At 37.2% G+C, this 24,432-nt stretch overlaps 2 protein-coding genes across 7 annotated transcripts; both read right to left on the bottom strand.

The window, feature by feature from the left end:
• Positions 1-2,431: 2,431 nt before the first annotated feature.
• LOC141814834 (uncharacterized) lies at positions 2,432-12,451 on the bottom strand. 2 transcript variants are annotated; one of them, XR_012600525.1, is made up of 15 exons: positions 12,141-12,451; positions 10,905-10,995; positions 10,710-10,794; positions 10,555-10,639; positions 8,427-8,496; positions 7,817-7,886; positions 6,910-6,955; positions 6,593-6,833; positions 5,145-5,211; positions 5,006-5,065; positions 4,837-4,911; positions 4,080-4,149; positions 3,890-3,970; positions 2,874-2,953; positions 2,666-2,734 (listed from the first exon to the last, which is right to left on the bottom strand). XR_012600525.1 is itself a non-coding variant. In XM_074702783.1 (14 exons), exons 1-14 carry the CDS (start codon positions 12,272-12,274, stop codon positions 2,656-2,658), a joined length of 1,413 nt encoding a protein of 470 aa, XP_074558884.1. In that variant the 5' UTR covers positions 12,275-12,449; the 3' UTR covers positions 2,432-2,655. The 2 variants fall into 2 exon arrangements, 1 of the variants encoding a protein (XP_074558884.1); XM_074702783.1 differs by having other exon boundaries at positions 2,432-2,734; positions 5,006-5,211; positions 12,141-12,449.
• A 657-nt stretch (positions 12,452-13,108) lies between these two features.
• LOC141814714 (RHOMBOID-like protein 9, chloroplastic) lies at positions 13,109-24,036 on the bottom strand. 5 transcript variants are annotated; one of them, XM_074702659.1, is made up of 8 exons: positions 23,890-24,036; positions 22,326-23,079; positions 20,525-20,756; positions 20,119-20,281; positions 19,439-19,609; positions 18,171-18,325; positions 17,975-18,076; positions 13,109-13,432 (listed from the first exon to the last, which is right to left on the bottom strand). In XM_074702659.1, exons 2-8 carry the CDS (start codon positions 22,915-22,917, stop codon positions 13,285-13,287), a joined length of 1,563 nt encoding a protein of 520 aa, XP_074558760.1. In that variant the 5' UTR covers positions 22,918-23,079; positions 23,890-24,036; the 3' UTR covers positions 13,109-13,284. The 5 variants fall into 5 exon arrangements, with proteins under 5 accessions (XP_074558760.1, XP_074558759.1, XP_074558757.1 ...); XM_074702658.1 differs by lacking the exon at positions 13,109-13,432 and having other exon boundaries at positions 17,766-18,076; positions 20,119-20,278; positions 20,525-20,765; XM_074702656.1 differs by lacking the exon at positions 13,109-13,432 and having other exon boundaries at positions 17,766-18,076; positions 20,525-20,765; positions 23,906-24,035.
• Positions 24,037-24,432: the final 396 nt, after the last annotated feature.

Here is a 24,432-nt window from a genome sequence, read left to right on the forward strand (position 1 = left end):
TCAGCGATGGGAAGTGAGACACCAACACCATTCAATCAAGGTCGCCATCATCGTCTTCATCTCCTCAATGGTGTACGTGGATCGAGGAGATAAGTCGATAAAGTTCAGTTGTTAGTTTATTTGCAGCAAGTGACGACGTAGCATCAGGAATTGCACGAAATTGGAGGTCAAACCTGCTGACCTTCATTGGAAACCAACGAACGATATGATTCAGAGAATTCAAGGTCAATGCTTTACATGTTGTTGCCCGCTAGGGGCGCCCGAACCGAGTCAACAGCTCCCGAGCGTACAGGCCGAACTCCGGAGGCCGAGCGCGACTCCCCTACGACTTGCACCCGGGTCCCCCGATAAAAACTCGATCCCAGCTCTCAGAGCAAGTCCTTTGATACGAGCCCGATCCAAATTCTCAAGGCAGGCCCGTCGGTATGAAATCCGGGGGATATGTCCGAGCCGACTCCTCGCGAGCAGACTATCTGAAGCGTCCGAGCCGCTTCAAGAGTCAAGTCGGGAGAGGGCCAAATCATACCGTCCGAGCCAAACCAAGCCGCGTCGGCTCCTCAACCCTACATCTCCCCCTCTTTCCATCCCATCGACCACTTCTCCACTCGTACGGTAGTCTAGTCTCTGACACCCCTTTACTAGGTATGGCAACACGCCGCTAGACGTACACCTTCATCTTCGAAAGTACAATTGTCATTCATACCCCACTCCTCCACTCATACGGACCTCACCTAGGATGTGACTCTCATCTTACTCTCTCCGTGGTACAATACTCATCCTCGGTATATAAGGTGAGCCCCCTTGGTGGGGCGAGGTATGCACTCTCCATCTTTCCACTTCTTCTGTACTTTCTGTTTCATTTCATTCTCCTTCAGAGGTTGATTTAAGCATCGGAGTGGTCGCGCTGGGCACCCTGGCCTTCCTTCTCACGGTTGCTGTGTTTGCAGGCTTAGGTGACTTCCTAATCGTTTCATCATCCATCCTTGCTCCGGTGTGATGCTGAGAAGAGACTGCGCATCCAGAAGCTGATCTTGACAGAAACACATGTCTTGTGACACAGAACGCACCATTTGACTTGGGTGATCAAAGTTCTTAGTGGTGATCCGTGGGAGGCCGAAAAGAAAGATCCTGGGCTCGCTGAAAGATATATACAACGACCGACAAAAATGCCGGGCATGCATGCTAATTAAAAGCACTACACGCACTAAGTAAACAAGCAGCAGCAGCATTCCACTGTTAAAACCACAACAGAAAGTTGACAAAGTTTAGAGAAATTTAGTTGGTCCAAGCCTAGCTAGATATGGCAAAGTCAACGGCACAAAACTTATGGAAATACATACGGTGGAACTTTTTGCTTGTGGGTTGGTTAGTTGGAGATGTTGGACGAATATGTCAGGGAAGAGAAAAAGAAGGCTGAAAGCTAGCTACTCCTGATATCTAATTCTAGCTTTGCAAGATGTAACACTTAATTGGTTCTCAATTTTGATGTCTAATTTTCTTCATCAATTTTTTTAAAAGATTGCCGGAGTAAATAAATCCTTCTCCCTCCTCTTGCAAAAGTAGCTAGATTTGCACTTTAGGTTTTATTTGTTTATCCTCTTTTGTCGGTGGAAAATTTCCGTAAGACCGGACCGATCACCTCAGGGATTGAATTAATGCGACTAACTGTGATTATCATTTTTTTTTTTTTTTTTGTAGATTTGCACTTTAGAGGGCAGAAGAAAAGTAGATTTGCACTTTAGAGTATCTTCTCGCAATTTGAACAAGATAAATCCATAGGATTTCAACCTTTTGTCTAACCAATCAGGCACTATGAAGACTTTGAAAAAGAAAAAAAAAAAAAAAAAAAAAGGCAAACGTGCATGTATTTATTAGACAAAAATATTTACATCCTCTTTCTTAAGCAAATATAGAATCCGCTACCCTAATGATCTTACACGATCGCTCTCACGATCATCTATGAAGAGATAAATTAAAAAACTACAATTGACCACAACAGAGAAAGACATTACCTCAACTTCACCGAGATTCGATCTTTATCCACTTCAATAACTTTGTTCTATCGTAATCAACTCAATTATATCCCAGAACACATACTCAAAGCATGCATGATTCACAATTAATGCACCATTCGTGTCCCACTATGTTCAAGATTAATTAATACAATAATTAATTATAACTCTAAAAAGATAGATTGATAAAGAGAAAAGGTTGAATAATACGAATACTTTTGAAAATAATTAAGTAGATACTGTAATTTGATAGAGGATAATTTTTAAAATGTTTTCAATTAAATTTTTTATAAAATAATTTTTATGAAATGTTTTTGTAACCTTAAAACATCCTGAGTTCTTGCAGTTTTATTTTCTTTTAAGTGTTCCAAATGATCATGGTCAGCCTAGAATGCAATAAAGTTCACAGCATCTCAGAGTTTGATATAATTAACTAACAAGATTTGAAATTAGTTCTGCTACTGACAAGATTCGTATATCTCCAATTCTGGATCACAAAGACTACAACAAAAAAGTGAAGGAATCACCCAGAGTTAAAATCACTCAAAGGCTCTCTAACTTATATACATCGATCAGTCATACTATGAACACAAACTGGTGAGAGAATTTTTAGAATTACTTGTGTATGTATAATGTTGGGAGCTTAAACATCATATACAGGCATCCGCTCCTCGATGGGTACTCGGCATATAGGGCACTTTTTGCACTTTTCCGAGCATGACCTGTTGATATATAGTGGAGTTAGTGATTTGAGATAGAAATTAACTCCTAAGATTACTGGAAACATCAACTAATGCATATCAACAAGGTACTGCCAACAGACGAGCTACGACTGATGGAAACAAACACACAAAACTTTACTTGCAGAGAATCCGGTGACGACATGGAAGAAGGACCGTGCATATTTCTGCCTCAAAGCAAATCCTACATAGCACTTTCTCCTGAAACAGACCAGGGAACATAAATTTCAGAAACTCTACACTTGCAAGATAAAAAATGAAGAAACCAAATCCATGCAGAAGTAAACAAACTCTAAATGGCATATGATATTTGTCAGCATTAATGTATACATAATGGAAGCACGGGAGTCACATGGAGCTCATTGCATTGTCAGCAATGTCAGCAAAAAGTGCTTAAAGTCATGTAAAAAAAAACCACATCAACAGCACGCAGAGAATAGCAGGGGCACGCAATGCGAGGAACAGCTCATGTCTACCATAAAATGCAAACAAAATGTGTAAAATATTGGGTGCTGATATTCTTACCACTTTCTGACCTTTAAATATCAGTGTTGTATCACCTAAGGTGCAACTCGTCTCATACCAGAGATAAAAATGATGATCGTCAATGCCTGTTTATTCCTAAATAAATAACTTCAACTTTACTTTGTTTCTACTTATCAATCGGACTCTCAATCTAAGAGGCATAATTGTGACATGCATGACATCTTTTTCCTGCTAAAAAAGTTTTCCACAATAACAGGGTAGCTTCTGTATGTATATTAGCAATTATGCTAATTCATAACTTATTAAAAGTGTATTGAGTTTTATGCTTTCTCTGTGAGCCATGTCATTTGTTTTTACCAAAACCATTGGACTTCAATGAGCAGAACTCCCTGTTGTACGATGTTTTGGGGCATTCAAATGAATAAATCCTTCATGCATGCATAACTGGTCCAAAGTGAAAGCCCATGAATATATATATTTCATATCATATATATATATATATATATATATATATATATATATATATATATATATATATAGTATAACTGCTTAAAAACAAAATTTAAGAAAAAAAGAGAGCACAACACAGGAATTAGAATCCTAGATATTCATTAGGTATAGTTTAACCAAAAGCTTAGATTGAATACGGACATTTTGAAGCCTTTCATATTCCTGTTGGCTATATTTTGTTATTTCAGCTTGTTCCCCCAAAGCTGCTTGTAGTCTCCAAACCTGAGGTACCAATACAGATGGAGATCAAACAAAAGATAATATTGCAGTACATAAGCTTGCTATGCAGTATCAACTTGGTGATTCACACAAGCATATAAATCCACTGCACCTCCTCAGCCAAATCCCTCTTTGCCATTTTCTTGACAACCTCAGGAGGATAACCACAAAAAGTGTTATACCTGCAGAGAACTGAATGATTAGAAGAAAGATACTAGTTGTTCTACTAGTTAATTTCAATACAAGTGATTTACAGCATTGATCCCAATCCTATCTCTGAGCAAGATGAGCAATCTCTTTATATTATGAGACTTACATCTTGAATTTTGTAGTATGTTTCAAAACATTTTGTTGAGAAGACATACACTGCCTATCTTTGCTTTTAGAAAATATACTAATCTTCAACAGTAAACAAGGCCAATGGTGTTATCCTGTGTGTTTCAGATAGCACAAAATGACTTGCAACTTGCAAGTATCATAAAAAACCACAGCCAGGCAAACACTATAAAAGGAAAGTATCATCTCTTTAAAGGTCAAGAGTTAGTTATCATTCTCATTAGATATGATTTGGAAATCAAAACAATCATTCAAAGAGAATCTAAGGCATATTCTGTGATTTTTAGCTGATGGGAACTGACGCTTCCCATTGTTTCAACTCAAAGATACATGTGCAGAGCAAACAGAACACTGAGCCAAACAAAGACAAAAAATAGACTCTAATATCTATCATGCAGCTAATGTAAATGATATGTGGAGCATCTTGAATTGGGGTAACAGCTTCAGCCAGTTCATTTTTCTTTAAGCGTAAAAGTTGATTATTCATCCTATCAGACAGATGTCTAGAGAGTACATGAAGCGGAAAAAGATACCCAGTTTCTTCAGCATAAAACAAGCGAGCTTGCTCTTCTCTGCTTTCCTCGTCAATTGACCACCAACCAAGCAATCTGTGTCAACTTGGACAAGATATAATCAATAAAGAACAGAGCTAATTTCTTGCCCAAAATATCATATTCAACAGGTGAACAAGTAAAATAGTACCTTGAACCATGATGCACAAAGGCAAAGAAGTCATGAACATTTGATGAAATTCTGAGATATCTAGTATCAATAGTTCCATAATCAAGTAAAAGAACAAGCTTCTCCACCAATGTTAAAAAAGCATATAGGACAGCAGCACCTTGCAAAATAAATAATGGCGAGAAAAGTGCAAAAATTGGTATATGTCGAGCACTAGGAGGTGTTCCCTGAGCCAGCAAAGAAGTACTAAACATCTCAGTATGGCATGATGAAACACAAAATAAATATATCTCACTTTCTAGTGACGTAGATGCAGAAAAAAGTGGCATAGAAGCAAATTCTCGAAAGACAATAGTCAATTAAATGTCTTGCTTAAATGAACTCTTGAGTAGTATGATTTTTAGCATGTTTGTTTTGAACTATATCCAATCCTAATTTTTAAATGCAAAACAATTAAATAATAGCAAAAAGCACTGATCTGCCCAGCATTCAAAATCAACAAAATAAATTGAAATAATTAGCTCAAGTTTTGACTTCTTCAAGATTACATTTGCCATTACTTGAACAAACAAGTAATCTAGACTCCCACATAGTTTGAACTGGAACTTAAAGCTTATTGATACAAGGTTATGAATATCTATACTCATACAGTTGACATTTGCAAGTATATTAGTAATTTGGTTAACAAAGCTTAAAATATTAATGCATTCCCAGTTCAATAAAGAATTATATAGTGTGTTAATATTTTAAATGCAAGGTAATACTTCAACATTGACCCTGCTTTCAAGTTCTATTGCTTAGACTTGTCTTACCTTATAAGCATTAGCACATGGACAAGGACATGATTGCACCACTCTTCATCTAAAATTTTGGCCATGAATTAGTATAAGTAGTTAGAGTTTTTGTTAAGTGAACTTTTCACATACCCCTTTTCTGTGTCAACACAACACATACAGGCACTAGGTGAGTTGGACACCTGGTAAATGATGTGTGATACACCTAGATCCATACCCAAATAAGTTACATATACTCTAAATTGAAAACATTGGTTAGAATAGCACCATATGTGTGTAGGAGTATGGTGATTAATCCCATGCCCTTGAATGCTGCAATGGCGAAATAGAAAAAAACCCCTAATGATAATCCTCCAAACTTTGAAGCACTCCATCAATGCAATGGGTAACTAATGGACCAGCATGGAACACTATTATTTGTGTTACTCCCCCTCTACTTGAATGAAAAGATGTAATAGCCACCAAATGAGCATCATTTTTTGGCAGAGGTTAAGCAAATTTCAAATTTTATAGGGGAAAGTTATATTGGCAGCATCTATTCACACATACAAGCGAATGGCTAGAGTACTACACCATCAGTCAAAAAATAATCAATGATTCAAGCAACTTTTAGTGGATTTTCAGTGAATACTGATATATCAAATTTATTGTACTATTCTTAGCCGAGAAAGAGCTACTTAATAAACAAGCATATTATTAATTGATTGAAGCATGTTGATCTGTGAGTTGGAAGAAAGCAAAATAGTAGTGTTTATTGCAATGGGTAGAGAAACTGCAATTATCTGTATAAACTTGCTACAAATGCACATCATACCTCGAGGAACATGCAAAGCAAAACCTGGAAAACCACAATAGGAACTTTCATTATATGGCCTCCAATGTCTTGCAGACTACATAACCCTTGATCATGGTCCTCGATGGAAGAAAGCAGGAGACCACTATTCCAATCCCGATACCTAATTGCAATTGAAGAAGAAGCTTCGCCATGATAACGTCTATGGATCATTGGATTAGACCATTTTGTAGACACAAGGAAAGCAAAACACTCTGCAATCCTGAAAAAGGTAGGTAGATCAGAAGATATTAGTGATATTGTTAAAAATAACTAAAGGGGAAAAAAAGGAGCGCTACCCAAAATTTATGAATAGATCCCACCAACCAAGAGCATCAACATCACCTGCACTGACAAAAAGAGGTTGCATAATTATATGATAACTGCCTATCGAAATATTACAAATATGAATAAAGGAAAAAAAAACAGATATTGTAATATACTTATTGCCAAATCAGAAAGAGGGAGAACAGGGAAAGGATACTTATTGCCAAATCAGAAAGCGGAAGAACAGGGAAAGGGGAAAAGAAGAAAGAAGATAGTAGATGGAGGAGAAGAGAGGAGATAAGGAATTCAAATGCACACTTTGAACAATTTATTTCCTTATTACAAATAAGAAAAAAGATCATGTTTTGCATATCTAGATCCTTTAGAATCCAAATATCAAGTTATGAAAATGCAGATTATTCACGAATCTGAATGAAAGAATATCAAATGTGTATATTCACCAACATGAATTTATGGAATAAAGTTCACCAAAAAAAGGACCAGAATAATCACAATACAAATATATGAGAAAACACCAAGTCAGGCCCTGATTATCTATCAACTATTTTTTTTATTAGAACCAGACTCCAGATATGAGTGGTCCACGTGATAGTAATACTGACAGAAATTCAATCATTTCCACTTCTTGTCAAATTAACTATATTTGCTGTACAGCTCTTAAAAGTATACCACAGCAGGTCTAAATGAACTTCCTATTTCAGAACTACAATTTCACTGGCCTAATTCCAGCTAACTGTAGTCTGTAGATACCTTTTTTCCCTTAAAAAGATCATAGATTCACAGAACATGTAAAGAACAAAATAGCACATGAATATGCTATAGCATCAGATTTATTGTTCATATATACAATAAAATCAAATGCTCTATAATTGCAAAAGTTATAAAAAGCTTTAGAAAACAATGGTGAAGGGAATTTACCACATAGCTTAAGAAGGGTGAATATGGAGGCAGCTATGAGAAACACCATTGAGATTGCAACCCAGAAGTGCTAAGATAAGTGTCACAAGATTTAGTATAAAAAACTTGAGAAAGTAAAAAAACAAAATTGTATTGCAATATAAATTAAACTAGCTTAGATACCAATGCAAAAGAGGACAACATGGCCTATTGATGTAAGTTCCTTTTACTTCTATTAGTCATGCATCTTTGATACCATGCTCAATGTCCAAATTGCTACTATGACAAGGCGAATGATTAGGTAATTAAAAAAAATAGGGCATGCTAGTTTCACGTGAACTGCAAAAAATACAAACTTATGAGCTGAAACTATAAAAAGTAGATAGGAGCACAAAAAAGTAGAAAGCTGCAATAGATTTATAAAATTTTGCATTACATATGCAAGAATAAGGGTTAGGCAGCAATAAATTCTTTTTGTAACAATTACTAGCAAAAATTTCCTATTTCAACATCTATAATTCTTCTTCAAAAACAAGCTCCTATGAGATGCTAGATTAATGTTATTTCTCATTATGCCCATACACTCATAAGAACAGTGATGAATTGAAGAATTCAACTCAATTGAACTTACAGGAAGTGTCTCCCAGATAGCTTCATCACTCATGCTCTCTTCATCTCCTGGCATTAAAGCTCTACACATCCTGAAAATTAGAGTGCCAGTTGGCGAGGTCAAAATGCCCAGAGAAGTTCAGGGTGATGTGATAATTCTAATATGTGATGGATTTTTTCTTCTTAGTGTCTTTTTATCTTTTTTAGTGTCTACAGATGTACCATTGATAATTTTTAACAGTTATTATAATTGCCTCTAGTCCTATTTGAACAGAATTGACACAGAGAGTAGTGATCAATTTTGAAGATAGTTCTCAAGGAAGTTACTAGTTCACTTTTTGTATATTTGAAGGCCTCTTTATACAATTTTTCATAAGTAACTGCATTTCTCATAAAAGACCATTTTCTCACATAAGTGTTCTAAAATCTTACTTATATGAACACTTGCAACCCAACACTTCTGCAGCTTGTTCTCCAATTCAAAAACGCATTAAAAACTTAAGTTCAAGATCAACAAAAGTAACTTATCTTAATAACACCTATCTCAATATTATCTGGAAGTCCATCTGAATATTAGCAGTTTAGTACTGCCCTATAAGTGAGTTTTAAAAAGTCATCTACCATTGGATAAATTGGACCAGTTTGACTGAGACGAATATACTTTATCATGTTTTTAAACATTGTAAATTCAAAACGACACTATTAAAAAGAACTTATCTTAACAGTATGTAAATATTATGTGGAAGTTGATCTGAATAGAAGCGCCATCATATAAGCAAGTTTCAAAAGTCATCTACCATAGGATAAATTAGACCAGTTTGACTGAGACGAATAGGATTTATCATGGTTTCAAATATTTTTTCTCTCCCTCAATCCAGATCCTGGGAGAAACTAGCATCAATTCATCTAGAAAAGGTGGGCAGTATCACGACAAAAGCTTGGCTGGCTAAAGAACTCACAAAAAAGGTGGACGACGAAGATCCAAAACTAGACTGGTGGCAACAATGAAGTTATTATAGACGATGACAAACTAGAGGAACCTAGGCAAAGGTGATGAGGAAGAAGTTTCAGCCCCTTCTAATCAATATCAAACAACATAATCTCCCTGCAAAAACATGTAGGTCAACATGCATCGGAACTCTACATTCCACCAAGCTATAAACCCTAGTATTTTTATCCTCCAAAACTAGGATAGTTATTGTATTGTATGAGGTCTACCCAATGCTATATGCAAAAAGCACATGATAGATTGATATGAACATCAAGAGTTGTCCCATAAACGGGTTGTTGCTGCTACCTCCTCCAAGGTTCCTCCTTCCAACTGAAGAAATCTGAGCCTATGTTGACTAATTATAGATGGCTCGGATATCAATTGAAATTGATGGACATTACAGATAATAGTTAGTCAAAACCAACGTTTTTGTTGTGATTTTCCTCAAGCACCAACTTATTCCCATGCAAGAAATAAGGCTACTTTAACCTAGCATTAAGGTTGAGGGGGAAGAGCGAGGGAAAGAACTAGGGGTAGGAAAAATTGGGAGGCAATTGGTTTTTCCTTATATTCTTAGGAAGAAACAGGAGGAGGATAGAAAGAAACTTCTTTCCCATCTTTTCCATGGAGGGCAAGAATTTTTTTTTTTCTATTCCATTTTTTCTCAAACTTGAACAACAAAGTAATAATTGGACGTCATTAAAAATTAATTCTTTGTTTTTTATAATAGTTGGCTGGAGTCAGCTTCCATCATTTTCCACCAGATTTGAGCCAAAGTGATATGAGAGAAAGGAGAGAAAAATGTCTCTTTCCAACCCTAGTAACAAAGACTGTGTAGGCATTATGTAAGTTGTGCAAAATAACATGCAAGAAATTTGATAAACAAGAACTCACAGAGGATAGAGTTTATGAAGGATACAAATACGCTTGAGCTTCTACCAAACTAAAAACTAGATAAGCTATGGCAATTAGCTTAAAGTGTCTATAAAGCTCCATTCCATTGTTATTAAAAAAATTCTCAGTTATAGCCAGCCTTACATTTTATATCCAGAATGTGGTATTGTGGTGCTAATAACAAGATAAAATATCCAATTATCAATGAATATTCTCCTGCCATTTCCCTCTAAGATAGTATAAATACAAACATAAATATACTTACCTGAAATTATCGACAAGAATGGTTATCTCAAAGGCCAAAAGTGGAAGAAACACAACCTTTAGGTTGATATAATGTCCAGCATTAACTGTATGAAATTCCAAATAAGAAGTATCAGTAGAGTTCATATAATTGACTACTAACCAATTGTGTCTTACCACTTATATTGTGAAGATATATACAAAGAAGTAGTTCAAAGGCAATTAACAATGGTGTTGCAACAACAGCATGACAAGGTGCCCACTGTATAAAAAAAGTATATCAGGCCAGGTTACTGACAATTACTACCAGCCACACCGTAAACAACAGAGCAAAAACATTTTCTTGAATAGACATTAGAAGTTAAATCATACATGGCGATCATGAGGCAATGACGGAGCAGGTAAGGAGAACCTCCCTCGTGCTGTAACAGCATGAAATAGCCAAAGAGGAACAAATATTATCCTGGCGCATCAGGAGAAAAATGAGACCAACATCATAAATACATGAAGCACTAGATTTATGTAGATTCTCACAACGTAATGGGAGTTGACAATTGGTGAGGCATGCAAAAAAAACAAAACTATTGAAATTCAACTTACAATATAACAAAAAAATACCACCTAGCCAATAGAAATCCATATATTTATAAAGTTACAATAGAGACAAGAAAATTATGAGGGGCAATCCCCTTGTTCAATGATAAGTATAATTTTTGCAGTGGTTGTGTTAAAGATACATGCTACATCTGGACCAGTACGGTGACTAAAATAAGGTGGACCATGTATCACACAACTTATACTACATAATCCTCATTCAGATTGCATTTAACAAAGCGCCTCATGTGACATATCCATTTTACTACACACTCTGGTGAGAGAAAACAACATCCCTAGCATGTGACCAAGTTCAGCAGCAGAGACAATACCATGCTCCATGTTAAGTTTAGAAACCCACAAATGTCACTTTCCCAGGGCAAGTATTGTGTGTAACACATACATAAAAAGAGGATAATTCCCATTATAAAAGTTCATCTAATTGTCACTACTGGAAGAGCATCACTCGAATAACAGCAAGATGAAAAATCACTAATAAACATTTGCATTTCGGTTCACAATAAGACTAGCGATCTCCTGATTCTAGCTGCTGAAGGATTTTTTCGCAAATGATAACTACCACCAAATCCAAGAGCATTGGCCAGTTCTTACGTGCAAAGAAAATCTCCCAAGATAATATGAATTGCAAAAATAATCAAAGAAAGTTAGAAAGAGAAAACAAGAAAATTAAAACGAAACATAATTCAATTGAACATGGCAGAACGAAAGTTGTGAGATATGAAGAGGCGGAAGCAGGGAATTTGATGTTGCAGACACTCAATCCTCCTTTTCTTTTCCAAAAATAGAGGTTTAGAATTGAAACGTAAGTTGTATAAAACAAAGTCATCATTTCATCTCAGAGGCAAATCAACCGCACCTACCCGTAAAACTCAAAATCTAAAAGTGCCATCTTTTTTAAGGAATCGGTGAGCTCATGCCAAACAATCCGGAAGCAAACACAATTAAATCCAGGCAAAGGGCATCAAATTGCAAAGGGGCGAAAGCAGAACTGACCACCAAGAGTAGGGCGTCCGGCCGTCAATCTTGAGGGCGAGGAAGAGGGTGAAGCAGAAGAGGAGCGCGTGCGCGGCCAGTGCCTGCGCCGCCTTCCCCACCTTCCTCCACGACATGGCCCTCTGTCGATGCATACCCACAGCCCGGCCTCTCCCAAACCCTTCTCTTCTCCTCTCCTCTCCTCTCCTCTCTTCCTTCCCGGTATCCGAACCAGCGGCGCCACGGAAACCGCTTTCTCGCGATCTCTAACCGAATTTCCCTGGCTGAGCTGGACAACGCAGGCGAGCTTCGAAGGTCACCAGATCATCCCACGCCCCCCTTGCCTTCACGATCTATCATACAAGTGACACGAAGCTGGTCGAGTCACCCCGGCAAGTTTCCAGGGGCGACGTCGCCCCCCCCCTAAAGAAATCGGAGGCGCCGTCGATCGAGTCAACGGTGGTTAGGATCGGATCCATCCCATCCCAACAAACTTCCTTTATTGTTTCGCAAACAAAAGAGAATATTATTATTGCTAATTTTACGAGGTAATTATTTATATATAATTCTCGGTGCTCAAATTTATAATTTATTTATTAAAATATAATCATCCAACTTGATTGTTCAAATCACAACAACTATGATTGTTATAATAGTTATATAATCTTAACTGGTAATAAGATGTTTCAGCCGGAGTTAGGCAATCTAAATTAATGTCGACATCCATCGGTGCATGAACATTGCGTGCTCGTCAAGCATGCACATATTGATGTCGACATTAATCCAAGTGCACCAAACTATATTGTGCAAGAAAACGCCAATTGCAACATGACAGCGAAATTTATTCCCAACTAAGGGAGTTAAGAACACAAGTTCTTTACATCATTCATGGCGAAGGCTATCCTACACGCATTAATTGCGTAGATACACTTGCAAACTTGCTGACTTTGACTTGAAAATTGTTCCGCAAGAACTACTAAATTGCTATGTTCTTTTCCGTAGCAAATTTATGGAGTGCCGTTGACTGCCTATAATCTGGTTGAGCTCTGCTTGCTATGTTGATTCTTCTTCCCAATCTATCTTACAGTAGTTTGACATAAAATTTGAACAGAGGATTCACCAGCAGGTTCTTTGTTGGAACAATTAATTGATCTCGCTGGCGTTACTAGAAAAAGTCATCCCACTCCACAAGCTGGAGATCTGGTGCATAGAGAAAAAACAAGGAAGCCAAGACGAGTATGGAGACCGTGAAGGTGGCAAGTGACTTGCATGGATTTTGAACAAGAGTAATTCCCTCTTCCGACCGCTCTTTGCTCCAAATGCAAAAGTTGGAGATGTGAGAAAGCCAAATATGATGCCCGAAATGACGGCGCTAACGTGCGTCCTGCAGCCAGAGGAATCATCAAAGGCTTCCTTTCACGAGAATTAGTTTGAGAGGGTATGCAATTGAAAGTGATGTAGAAGCAGGAAATACAAACCAGTTGTCGACTCTTCCAAAGCTACTCAAGACGAAGCTCAGGGCAGTGGCGATCACTGCTTTCAAGAACATGTTCAGTGAAACTTCTTTTGATCCAACTTCTTTATTCTGGACTTGGTAGACGAGCCAAGCTCCAATTATGGCGAATTCTGGACCCTGTTTAAACACATTAGTCCTTGACGATAAGAAAATCTCAGGAAAAAAATAACTCAGCCACGCTCAGTGAAAATTTTGTTGAAAGTATGCTCTTAAATTTCTCGTGATTTTGGACAAGCTTTAGATTGAATATGACCCTTAGGGCATTTTACTGAAATTGAATGATACCTCAATTGTTTTTCAAATAAGTGCATAATTAACTATTTCTTTCCTCCCATTTCTCCTCAAGTAATTATGGAAAAATAGGTTTTTCTACGTTCAGTATTATATATACTAAATCATGTCCTATTTTAAGGGCATTTCGGCTGCACGACAATAATATGGATGAAGAAATTAAAAAGACCAACCAAATCATGAATATGCTGCCATGCAAATTGAGTTTCACTTTCTCTTACTTTCTAAGTTATAATTACTAAATGGAAGCATCTGCTAGTAAAGCATAAGAACATGAATGAGTGAGTACAAGCTAACATCCCCCCATAATAACACTCATTCACAAAAATAAGATTCAAAAATTGAGTATGCCGTTAGTTAAGTTGCATATATCCTAGTGATTTTAACTTTCTTCACTTTGTTTTTTATATTGTTGGATGGAATACAAAATTAATTTAATAAATCCATCGTTTCTACGTAGATGTGATGAAGTCAACTTCTGCTGCTTTGGCTTGCCAAATAGTTAATGCAGATAAGAATGTTCAGAAAGGGTCAGGTTGGGAATACCTCCATACCTCTGATAATTAGTACTACTGAAAATATTAACAGTTCCAACTCTTTAGGTATCATGGTGAATAATGTTATATTAATTAAACTAGTGCCTTTTCTTCATAGTGCGAAAACATTATATAAGAGACAATGGGAAATTAACTATTTCTTTTTGAAAAAAGATACTTGTCACAATAGAATTCCCGTCACAAATGTTGTGACAGGAATCTGCACCGTTGGATTTTAAAATTAAGATTAAATCATGATCGTAGATTGAATGGATGATTGTTATTGAATGGGTGATTGTGATTGAACGGTCCAGATTACCATCACAAATTTGTGATGGGAATATGTTATGACAAGTAGCATCACTCTTCTTTTAACCTAGCAACAACAACCTGAAATGGTTGAGAAGATAGCACAGAGCCATTTAGGATATCTAAATTGTAATCGGGAGAATGGTTTGACTATCTAGTTCGACAGAAAACATATGCTGCTAAGGACAGAAGGCATGCTTATGGAACTATTGAAGAAACAAATAAAGCAAAATCAACTGACCCAATGAGAAAAGCATATTTTGAAAGACATCAAATAGGAACATAAGTTCAAAAGGACATACTGTACCACAAACTGTCAACTCAGGAGTGTGAAGAAAGCTTGTGAAATTGCCACAAATTCCTCCCAGTATATACATCAGGAAAAAGGTGAAAGGGCCATAGGTTTTACAAACTTGAGGTCCATATGTAAGAAGAACCCAACAACTCAGGGCAACATGCAGGAATCCTGAGTGCTGCAAAGGAAAGACAACATCACCAATAGCACTTTCATGCGGCGTTGAAATCTAGATTTTTAATATGAACCAGTTGATGAAATTATGTTAAATCAATAGAGAAGAAATGCTGTGAAAGCATACAATACGCTATATTAATCTTTAAACCAGTAAGTTTTTGTAATGAGTAAACAGTAAATTATCCACCAAATTGCAGTTCTATAGAAAAAAAAAATCAAATTAACATATAGGTCATATTTGCCAGCCTCAGAAGGAATATAAGATGCCCTATGTTTTTCCAGTTCATTTCTTACTCCATCATTAGTGTTTGATACGAATGCACAAACTGTTTGCAGCCTCACCTTATCTAGAGTCTCTGAATATTCAAACTGTAGTTTATAGTCACTGAATAATCAAATTGTATTGTGAATCCTGAAACCCAGTTGGAAACTAGTATCATATATGCTACTTTTGCTTGGATGGGGCAATGCTATGGATAAAAGACCTATATTAACAAATTAAACAACGTACCAGAAACATTGGAGTTAATAGTCTCCACCATTCCCCAAGAAGGATTAATTTATTTATCTTTGCTCCGTAGATTAAAGGGAGAGACAAGTGCTCTATCTCCGAGTTAACTGGACTTGCTATTTCAAATAAGTATACAGCAATATCTATTGCAGCCAATACACTTCTGCATTCGTAAGAAATGCCAGCGTTAGTTATCTAGTAGTAAAGTTCAGGAGCAGATTCTACAGAAAAAGAGAAATTAGGAAACTCATGTGGACTACACACTTGGTGAGAGAAAACAACATCCCTAGCATGTGACCAAGTTCAGCAGCAGAGACAATACCATGCTCCATGTTAAGTTTAGAAACCCACAAATGTCACTTTCCCAGGGCAAGTATTGTGTGTAACACATACATAAAAAGAGGATAATTCCCATTATAAAAGTTCATCTAATTGTCACTACTGGAAGAGCATCACTCGAATAACAGCAAAATACTAAAAATCACTAATAAACATTTGCATTTCGGTTTTCAATAAGGAGACTAGCGACTCCCGCACCAGCTGCTGAAGGATTTTTTCGCAAATGATAACTACCACCAAATCCAAGAGCATTGGCCAGTTCTTACGTGCAAAGAAAATCTCCCAAGATAATATGAATTGCAAAAATAATCAAAGAAAGTTAGAAAGAGAAAACAAGAAAATTAAAACGAAACATAATTCAATTGAACATGGCAGAACGAAAGTTGTGAGATATGAAGAGGCGGAAGCAGGGAATTTGATGTTGCAGACACTCAATCCTCCTTTTCTTTTCCAAAAATAGAGGTTTAGAATTGAAACGTAAGTTGTATAAAACAAAAGCAAATCAACCGCACCTACCCGTCAAAATCTAAAAGTGTCATCTTTTTTAAGGAATCGGTGAGCTCATGCCAAACAATCCGGAAGCAAACACAATTAAATCCAGGCAAAGGGCATCAAATTGCAAAGGGGCGAAAGCAGAACTGACCACCAAGAGTAGGGCGTCCGGCCGTCAATCTTGAGGGCGAGGAAGAGGGTGAAGCAGAAGAGGAGCGCGTGCGCGGCCAGTGCCTGCGCCGCCTTCCCCACCTTCCTCCACGACATGGCCCTCTGTCGATGCATACCCACAGCCCGGCCTCTCCCAAACCCTTCTCTTCTCCTCTCCTCTCCTCTCCTCTTTCCTTCCGGTATCCGAACCAGCGGCGCCACGGAAACCGCTTTCTCGCGATCTCTAACCGAATTTCCCTGGCTGAGCTGGACAACGCAGGCGAGCTTCGAAGGTCACCAGATCATCCCACGCCCCCCTTGCCTTCACGATCTATCATACAAGTGATGACGAAGCTGGTCGAGTCACCCCGGCAAATTTCCAGGGGCGACGTCACCCCCTCTAAAGAAATCGGAGGCGCCGTCGATCGAGTCAACGGTGGTTAGGTTCGGATCCCCATCCCATCCCAACAAACTTCCTTTATTGTTTCCCAAATAAAAGAGAATATTATTATTGCTAATTTTACGAGGTAATTATTTATATATAATTCTCGGTGCTCAAATTTATAATTTATTTATTAAAATATAATCATGCAACTTGCTTGTTCAAATCACAACAACTATGATTGTTATAATAGTTATATAATCTTAACTGGTAATAAGATGTTTCAGCCGGAGTTACGCAATCTAAATTAATGTCGACATCGATCGGTGCATGAACATTGCGTGTTCGTCAAGCATGCACATATTGATGTCGACATTAATCCAAGTGCACCTAACTATATTGTGCCAAGAAAACGCCAGTTGCAACATGACAGCGAAATTTATTCCCAACTAAGGGAGTTAAGAACACAAGTTATTTACATCATTCATGGCGAAGGCTATCCTACACGCATTAATTGCGTAGATACACTTGCAAACTTGCTGACTTTGACTTGAAAATTGTTCCGCAAGAACTACTAAATTGCTGTGTTCTTTTCCGTAGCAAATTTATGGAGTGCCGTTGACTGCCTATAATCTGGTTGAGCTCTGCTTGCTATGTTGATTCTTCTTCCCAATCTATCTTACAGCAGTTTTACATAAAATTTGAACAGAGAATTCACCAGTAGGTTCTCTGGCGTTGCTAGAAAAAGTCATCCCACTCCACAAGCTGGAGATCTGGTGCATAGAGAAAAAACAAGGAAGCCAAGACGAGTATGGAGACCGTGAAAAGGTGGCAAGTGACTTGCATGGATTTTGAACAGAGTGATTCCCTCTTTCCGACCGCTCTTTGCTCCAAATGCAAAAGTTGGAGATGTGAGAAAGCCAAATATGATGCCCGAAATGACGGCGCTAACGTGCGTCCTGCAGCCAGAGGAATCATCAAAGGCTTCCTTTCACGAGAATTAGTTTGAGAGGGTATGCAATTGAAAGTGATGTACAAGCAGGAAATACAAACCAGTTGTCGACTCTTCCAAAGCTACTCAAGACGAAGCTCAGGGCAGTGGCGATGACTGCTTTCAAGAACATGTTCAGTGAAACTTCTTTTGATCCAACTTCTTTATTCTGGACTTGGTAGACGAGCCAAGCTCCAATTATGGCGAATTCTGGACCCTGTTTAAACACATTAGTCCTTGACAATAAGAACATCTCAGGAAAAAAATAACTCAGCCACGCTCAGTGAAAATTTTGTTGAAAGTATGCTCTTAAATTTCTCGTGATTTTGGACAAGCTTTAGATTGAATATGACCCTTAGGGCATTTTACTGAAATTGAATGATACCTCAATTGTTTTTCAAATAAGTGCATAATTAACTATTTCTTTCCTCCCATTTCTCCTCAAGTAATTATGGAAAAATATGTTTTTCTACGTTCAGTATTATATATACTAAATCATGTCCTATTTAAGGGCATTTCGGCTGCACGACAATAATTTGGATGAAGAAATTAAAAAGACCAACCAAATCATGAATATGCTGCCATGCAAATTCAGTTTCACTTTCTCTACTTCTAAGTTATAATTACTAAATGGAAGCATCTGCTAGTAAAGCATAAGAACATGAATGAGTGAGTACAAGCTAACATCCCGTGTAATAACACTCATTCACAAAAATAAGATTCAAAAATTGAGTATGCCGTTAGTTAAGTTGCATATATCCTAGTGATTTTAACTTTCTTCACTTTGTTTTTTATATTGTTGGATGGAATACAAAATTAATTTAATAAATCCATCGTTTCTACATAGATGTGATGAAGTCAACTTCTGCTGCTTTGGCTTGCCAAATATTAGTTAATGCAGATAAGAATGTTCAGAATGGGTCAGGTTGGGAATACCTTCATACCTCTGATAATTAGTACTACTGAAAATATTAACAGTTCCAACTCTTTAGGTATCATGGTGAATAATGTTATATTAATTAAACTAGTGCCTTTTCTTCATAGTGCGAAAACATTATATAAGAGACAATGGGAAATTAACTATTTCTTTTTAACCTAGCAACAACAACCTGAAATGGTTGAGAAGATAGCACAGAGCCATTTAGGATATCTAAATTGTAATCGGGAGAATGGTTTGACTATCTAGTTCGACAGAAAACATATGCTGCTAAGGACAGAAGGCATGCTTATGGAACTATTGAAGAAACAAATAAAGCAAAATCAACTGACCCAATGAGAAAAGCATATTTTGAAAGACATCAAATAGGAACATAAGTTCAAAAGGACATACTGTACCACAAACTGTCAACTCAGGAGTGTGAAGAAAGCTTGTGAAATTGCCACAAATTCCTCCCAGTATATACATCAGGAAAAAGGTGAAAGGGCCATAGGTTTTACAAACTTGAGGTCCATATGTAAGAAGAACCCAACAACTCAGGGCAACATGCAGGAATCCTGAGTGCTGCAAAGGAAAGACAACATCACCAATAGCAATTTCATGCGGCGTTGAAATCTAGATTTTTAATATGAACCAGTCGATGAAATTAGGTTAAATCAATAGAGAAGAAATGCTGTGAAAGCATACAATACGCTATATTAATCTTTAAACCAGTAAGTTTTTGTAATGAGTAAACAGTAAATTATCCACCAAATTGCAGTTCTATAGAAAAAAAAATCAAATTAACACATAGGTCATATTTGCCAGCCTCAGAAGGAATATAAGATGCCCTATGTTTTTCCAGTTCATTTCTTACTCCATCATTAGTGTTTGATACGAATGCACAAACTGTTTGCAGCCTCACCTTATCTAGAGTCTCTGAATATTCAAACTGTAGTTTATAGTCACTGAATAATCAAATTGTATTGTGAATCCTGAAACCCAGTTGGAAACTAGTATCATATATGCTACTTTTGCTTGGATGGGGCAATGCTATGGATAAAAGAACTATATTAACAAATTAAACAACGTACCAGAAACATTGGAGTTAATAGTCTCCACCATTCCCCAAGAAGGATTAATTTATTTATCTTTGCTCCGTAGATTAAAGGGAGAGACAAGTGCTCTATCTCCGAGTTAACTGGACTTGCTATTTCAAATAAGTATACAGCAATATCTATTGCAGCCAATACACTTCTGCATTCGTAAGAAATGCCAGCGTTAGTTATCTAGTAGTAAAGTTCAGGAGCAGATTCTACAGAAAAAGAGAAATTAGGAAACTCATGTGGATGACAATATAACACCTACAAATGAAGCATGCTAATGATGCAATATACTTTACCAAATTGCAGTCTGCACGATTTTGCTATTTATTCACAAGTAAATATATTAATGGGGGCAGGCTATGTGTTGGGTTGAAAAGAAGAAGAGAAAACTCACATTAGATAAAGATCAGAAGCTTCATCCTCTGTCGGTAGACTTTGGATATTTCTGCTACCAAAGATTAACGAATCTGTTCTATCCTCCAAGTTCTTTTTATCATTATTTGTATATGGTTCCAAATCTACCTCTTCTTTTGCATTGCCTTCTCCTATTCCAGTGATTGATGTTCTCTCAGGATTTCTTTCTGATACACCTCTTTGGAAGCTGGACAAACTTCTCTTTTCCGAGTCTATTTTCGCTAAAAAACAAATTACTAATAGTATTATTCACAGAATAGACGAATAGACCTTACAAGTTGCACAGCTTAACAGAGTTAGATGAAGCTTTAGTATGTTAAGAATAGAAGAATAAGGAACTAGAGGAGAGAATACTTCTCTATAATCACATGCCATGTGAAGATTCCTGTAGACCCTATGTTAGATGAAGATGGGACTGACTGATTGCAAGAGGAGAGAATACTTCTCTATAATCACATGCCATGTGAAGATTCCTGTAGACCCTATGTTAGATGCAGATGGGACTGACTGATCGGTCAGACATTCAGTTGAAGCTATCAAACAACTATCATACAATCAAGTTTCAAAAAGATGAGCAACAATGATAAAAAATGAGATTGCCTCACAGGCTAACATTTAGAAGTATCTTTGTCAGTTAAACTTCATTTAATAAACTGAGATAATAGTATAGGTCCCTAAAAGACTATCACTCTTCTGGGCTACTGCTGGAACCCAGACTTGTCCTGAAATATCAGAAGGATGTAGCAAAGAATTGTGCTACATTCACAGAAGTGGCTTGAGAGTGGGGGCTCCTGTTGTTGGAAGGGTGGTGAGTTGGCATTCTACAGTGGAAGTTTCTGACATGGTGGGTTGAATGAGAGGGATTATGTTTGGTTGGAAAAGCTACGAATTTATACAATTCATGCATGTAATCCGCCTTAGTTATAGATCATCAAACCATTCTTCATTCAGCTATTAGCTTCTGTAAGAAAATTAAGGATATGTATTTGGTATAAGAACAAGCTAATAGCTAAATGAGGAATGGTTGACTAACGAAGGTGGATTCTCTATTAGTAGCCTGAAACAAGATATTGACTAAACAAGAGGAGACTTCTCAGGTTTTAGGTTTTCAAAGAACAATGAATCAAGGATAACTATGATTTCACGACCCAAACACATCTGAAAATCTTGATCAAGCAGTGGTCAAGAAGTAATGATGATCATAAGAAATCAATGAATAACAAGGTTATACATTTCTGCAAAAGTGATGGAGAAGTTTTAGAAATGATTCTGAATGTATTTTTGTACATTACTGGGAATAATGACATGAAAATCTAGTATGACAAGCCACTAAAACCTGACATATAAATGAATTGCATCAAGTCGGGTGGTTGGTTAAGCACAAATGTTAAGAAAAATTATTGTAAGTTGCCTCATTCTCCAGAACCTAACTTAAATATTCCTTAATTCCACAAGAAAACACGTGATGTAGTTGTAGATGATATACTGCCAAATCTAGCATGGTTTGAAATAAAACAGTTCTTTTAAGTGCGGAAACACCTGACTAAAGTAACACTTGAGTTAAACCTATTGGTTGTGAAGATTGTATCATGAACTGACTTAGCTAAACCAGGTAGGAAGCCAGGTTTCCTGACTTGGCCACTACATGTAGATTAAATGACATCTTGAAACTTTATATTAGCAGATTAGCATAGTTCATTTCATTGAAATGTGGATATTTGATCTTTTCATTGAAGTAATTTTGTAAAAATGAGTCCATAACCAATTACAAAAGTGACTACCAGATAAGCGGCCAAAATAGTTCTCCAATGAACTCAATCCAGTCTCTTTTTTATCATCACATGTGCCAATGGTTTTTGTAGTGTTATCCTTTAGTCCTCCTGAAGAATCTATCTTAATCATCCTTCTTTCAAGAAGAATCTGAGATTTACTTCCAAGTTGTCTGTCCTTCATATGTTGAAGCTTGCTAAAATATGAGTCCAGTTTTGTAAGTTGTCTCTTAATGTTCGATGCTGATGTTACAGAGGAATCTGAACCATACTGGTCTCTCTGATAGCCACTTTCAGAATCAGACTTTCCACTGCCCATACAGTTAAACTTATGAGATGCAACTTCATTGGAACTCATATATGGCACTGAAGAAAAACAATTTATGCTGAATGAATTGAATGTTTCACTTCTCTGTCCTTTCCAAGTTATATCAGCAACATGATACACTGTACTTTGACTTATATCAATTTGACTAGCTATATAAGCAGACGAGCACAACCTATGTCCTGGAAAAGAATTGCCTCTATCAACCAGTTGGAGCGCTTTCTTAGTAACATGAACCCCATCCTTACAGTACAAAGAACATATAGAAACTGATGCCATGATAAATGTGAGCCAACAAATATGCTTAGGCTAACAGTAAGTAAAGTTTTTGTCCATGTCCCTCAATCCATTTAAGCCTTTTTCTGCCAATTAAGCTACCAGGATCTGTGGCCATAGTTGACAAAAAGCATGAGTAATTTTGTCTCCTCCACAAGCAGCTTCCTGCATATATACCAAATTCAATAAACTTGCCAGCAACTGTTCAACCTTTTAAATGTAAGAATCAGTTTGTTATCTCCAGCAGCAGTAGATCAGATAGGTTCATATCATAAGAACTTTCTGAAATATCAGTACGTCCATTTGAAATCTACTGAAAATAACATGAACTCTTTAAATCATTTCTTTTCAGAATGTTAAGTGTAAGAACATCATTTATGACTTGTCAACTTATTTCATCAATTGATACAATGACATGGATTGAGGGGCCAAATACTTACTTTTAAGTGTAAGAACATCATTTATGACTTGTCAACTTATTTCATCAATTGATACAATGACATGGATTGAGGGGCCAAATACTTACTTTTTCCTGTTCCGCCTCCTAATCGATGGCTTTTCTGTGATATACTTTCACTATCAGTAGCACTTAACCGCACAGAATAAAACTATGAAACATATCACTTACCATTCCATTCCTTTAGGCCTTGCATTAAGTTATGGTTAAATAGGGACACAATTTCATCGACAAGAACAAACTAACCACTAAGTTTCCAAATAATCACTTAAAATTCACCAGATAGTTGGATGACTATTCCAACTCAATAGGAATCCATGACAAGATAATCTTTTGCTTGGCCTGAACAATCAACCAACATCTTCAAACGAATTATCCTTAAACTAAACACACCACAACAATTATATTCCAACCTATACGGCAAGTAGTTCAGCAAGCGGCAAACCTTTTCGATTGAGATAGTCAAAAGGAAAGGGAGAGAAATTAAGTTCAAATGAAAAGATAGATCGATAAAGCACCTTTAAGGATCTTTACCCGATGCGTCAAAAAAGCGATTCAACCGAGCACTCTCGCTGCCCGCGATAACACCAACGACGATCTTCTCGACCGCGCAACTACTGGCGAGGGTTTAAGGGGTCGGGGAGGCCAGGAAGAAGGTCAAGGCGGAGGGCGACCGAGGGCGACGGGGAATCGAGTGGGCCGCCTTATCCGCAGGAAGCCCAATCCCGCAGCCCTACTAGGCGCTCGTGGATCCCACGGCCCCCGCCAACTGGCGGAGAGGAAGACACTTGGAACGGAAGGATCAGAAGAGACTTTCGACGTCAGGAAAGCGCTTCTGCTTCACGAATGACACGCAGGCAAGGCGAGGGATAAGTATCTACGATCATAAACAGGTGGGTATCTCGCGTTGATACTGTTCTTCAAACTAGAACTATTCCTTGTTTTTGTCTGCAAACGAGTAATTATCTAATCATTAATGCTTGTCTCCAATGGATACAATAACCCACGAACCTAATAATTTGAATTTGAAAATAAAAATAAATAATATATATAGAGAGAGA

Source organism: Curcuma longa, chromosome 21 (assembly GCF_044706935.1).
Source record: "Curcuma longa cultivar G26 ecotype Majalengka, Jawa Barat chromosome 21, ITB_CL_G26_1.1, whole genome shotgun sequence".
Classification (NCBI taxonomy): Eukaryota; Viridiplantae; Streptophyta; class Magnoliopsida; order Zingiberales; family Zingiberaceae; genus Curcuma; species Curcuma longa.

Bases quoted from the DNA above. Each gene is read 5' to 3' on its own strand.
- LOC141814714 (XM_074702659.1), bottom strand. From the start codon at position 22,917: ATGGCATCAGTTTCTATATGTTCTTTGTACTGTAAGGATGGGGTTCAT. The intron at 20,282-20,524 runs GTGAGTTTTCTC...TTACGAATGCAG, and splicing joins GCTTCTGATCTTTATCTAAT to AAGTGTATTGGCTGCAATAG. The intron at 13,433-17,974 runs GTTCAAAATCCA...TTGCATTTGGAG, and splicing joins CGGAAAGAGGGAATCACTCT to CAAAGAGCGGTCGGAAGAGG.
- LOC141814834 (XM_074702783.1), bottom strand. From the start codon at position 12,274: ATGCATCGACAGAGGGCCATGTCGTGGAGGAAGGTGGGGAAGGCGGCG. The intron at 2,954-3,889 runs GTCCGTATTCAA...GGTCTGTTTCAG, and splicing joins AATATGAAAGGCTTCAAAAT to GAGAAAGTGCTATGTAGGAT. The intron at 2,735-2,873 runs GTAAAGTTTTGT...ATATATCAACAG, and splicing joins CGTCACCGGATTCTCTGCAA to GTCATGCTCGGAAAAGTGCA.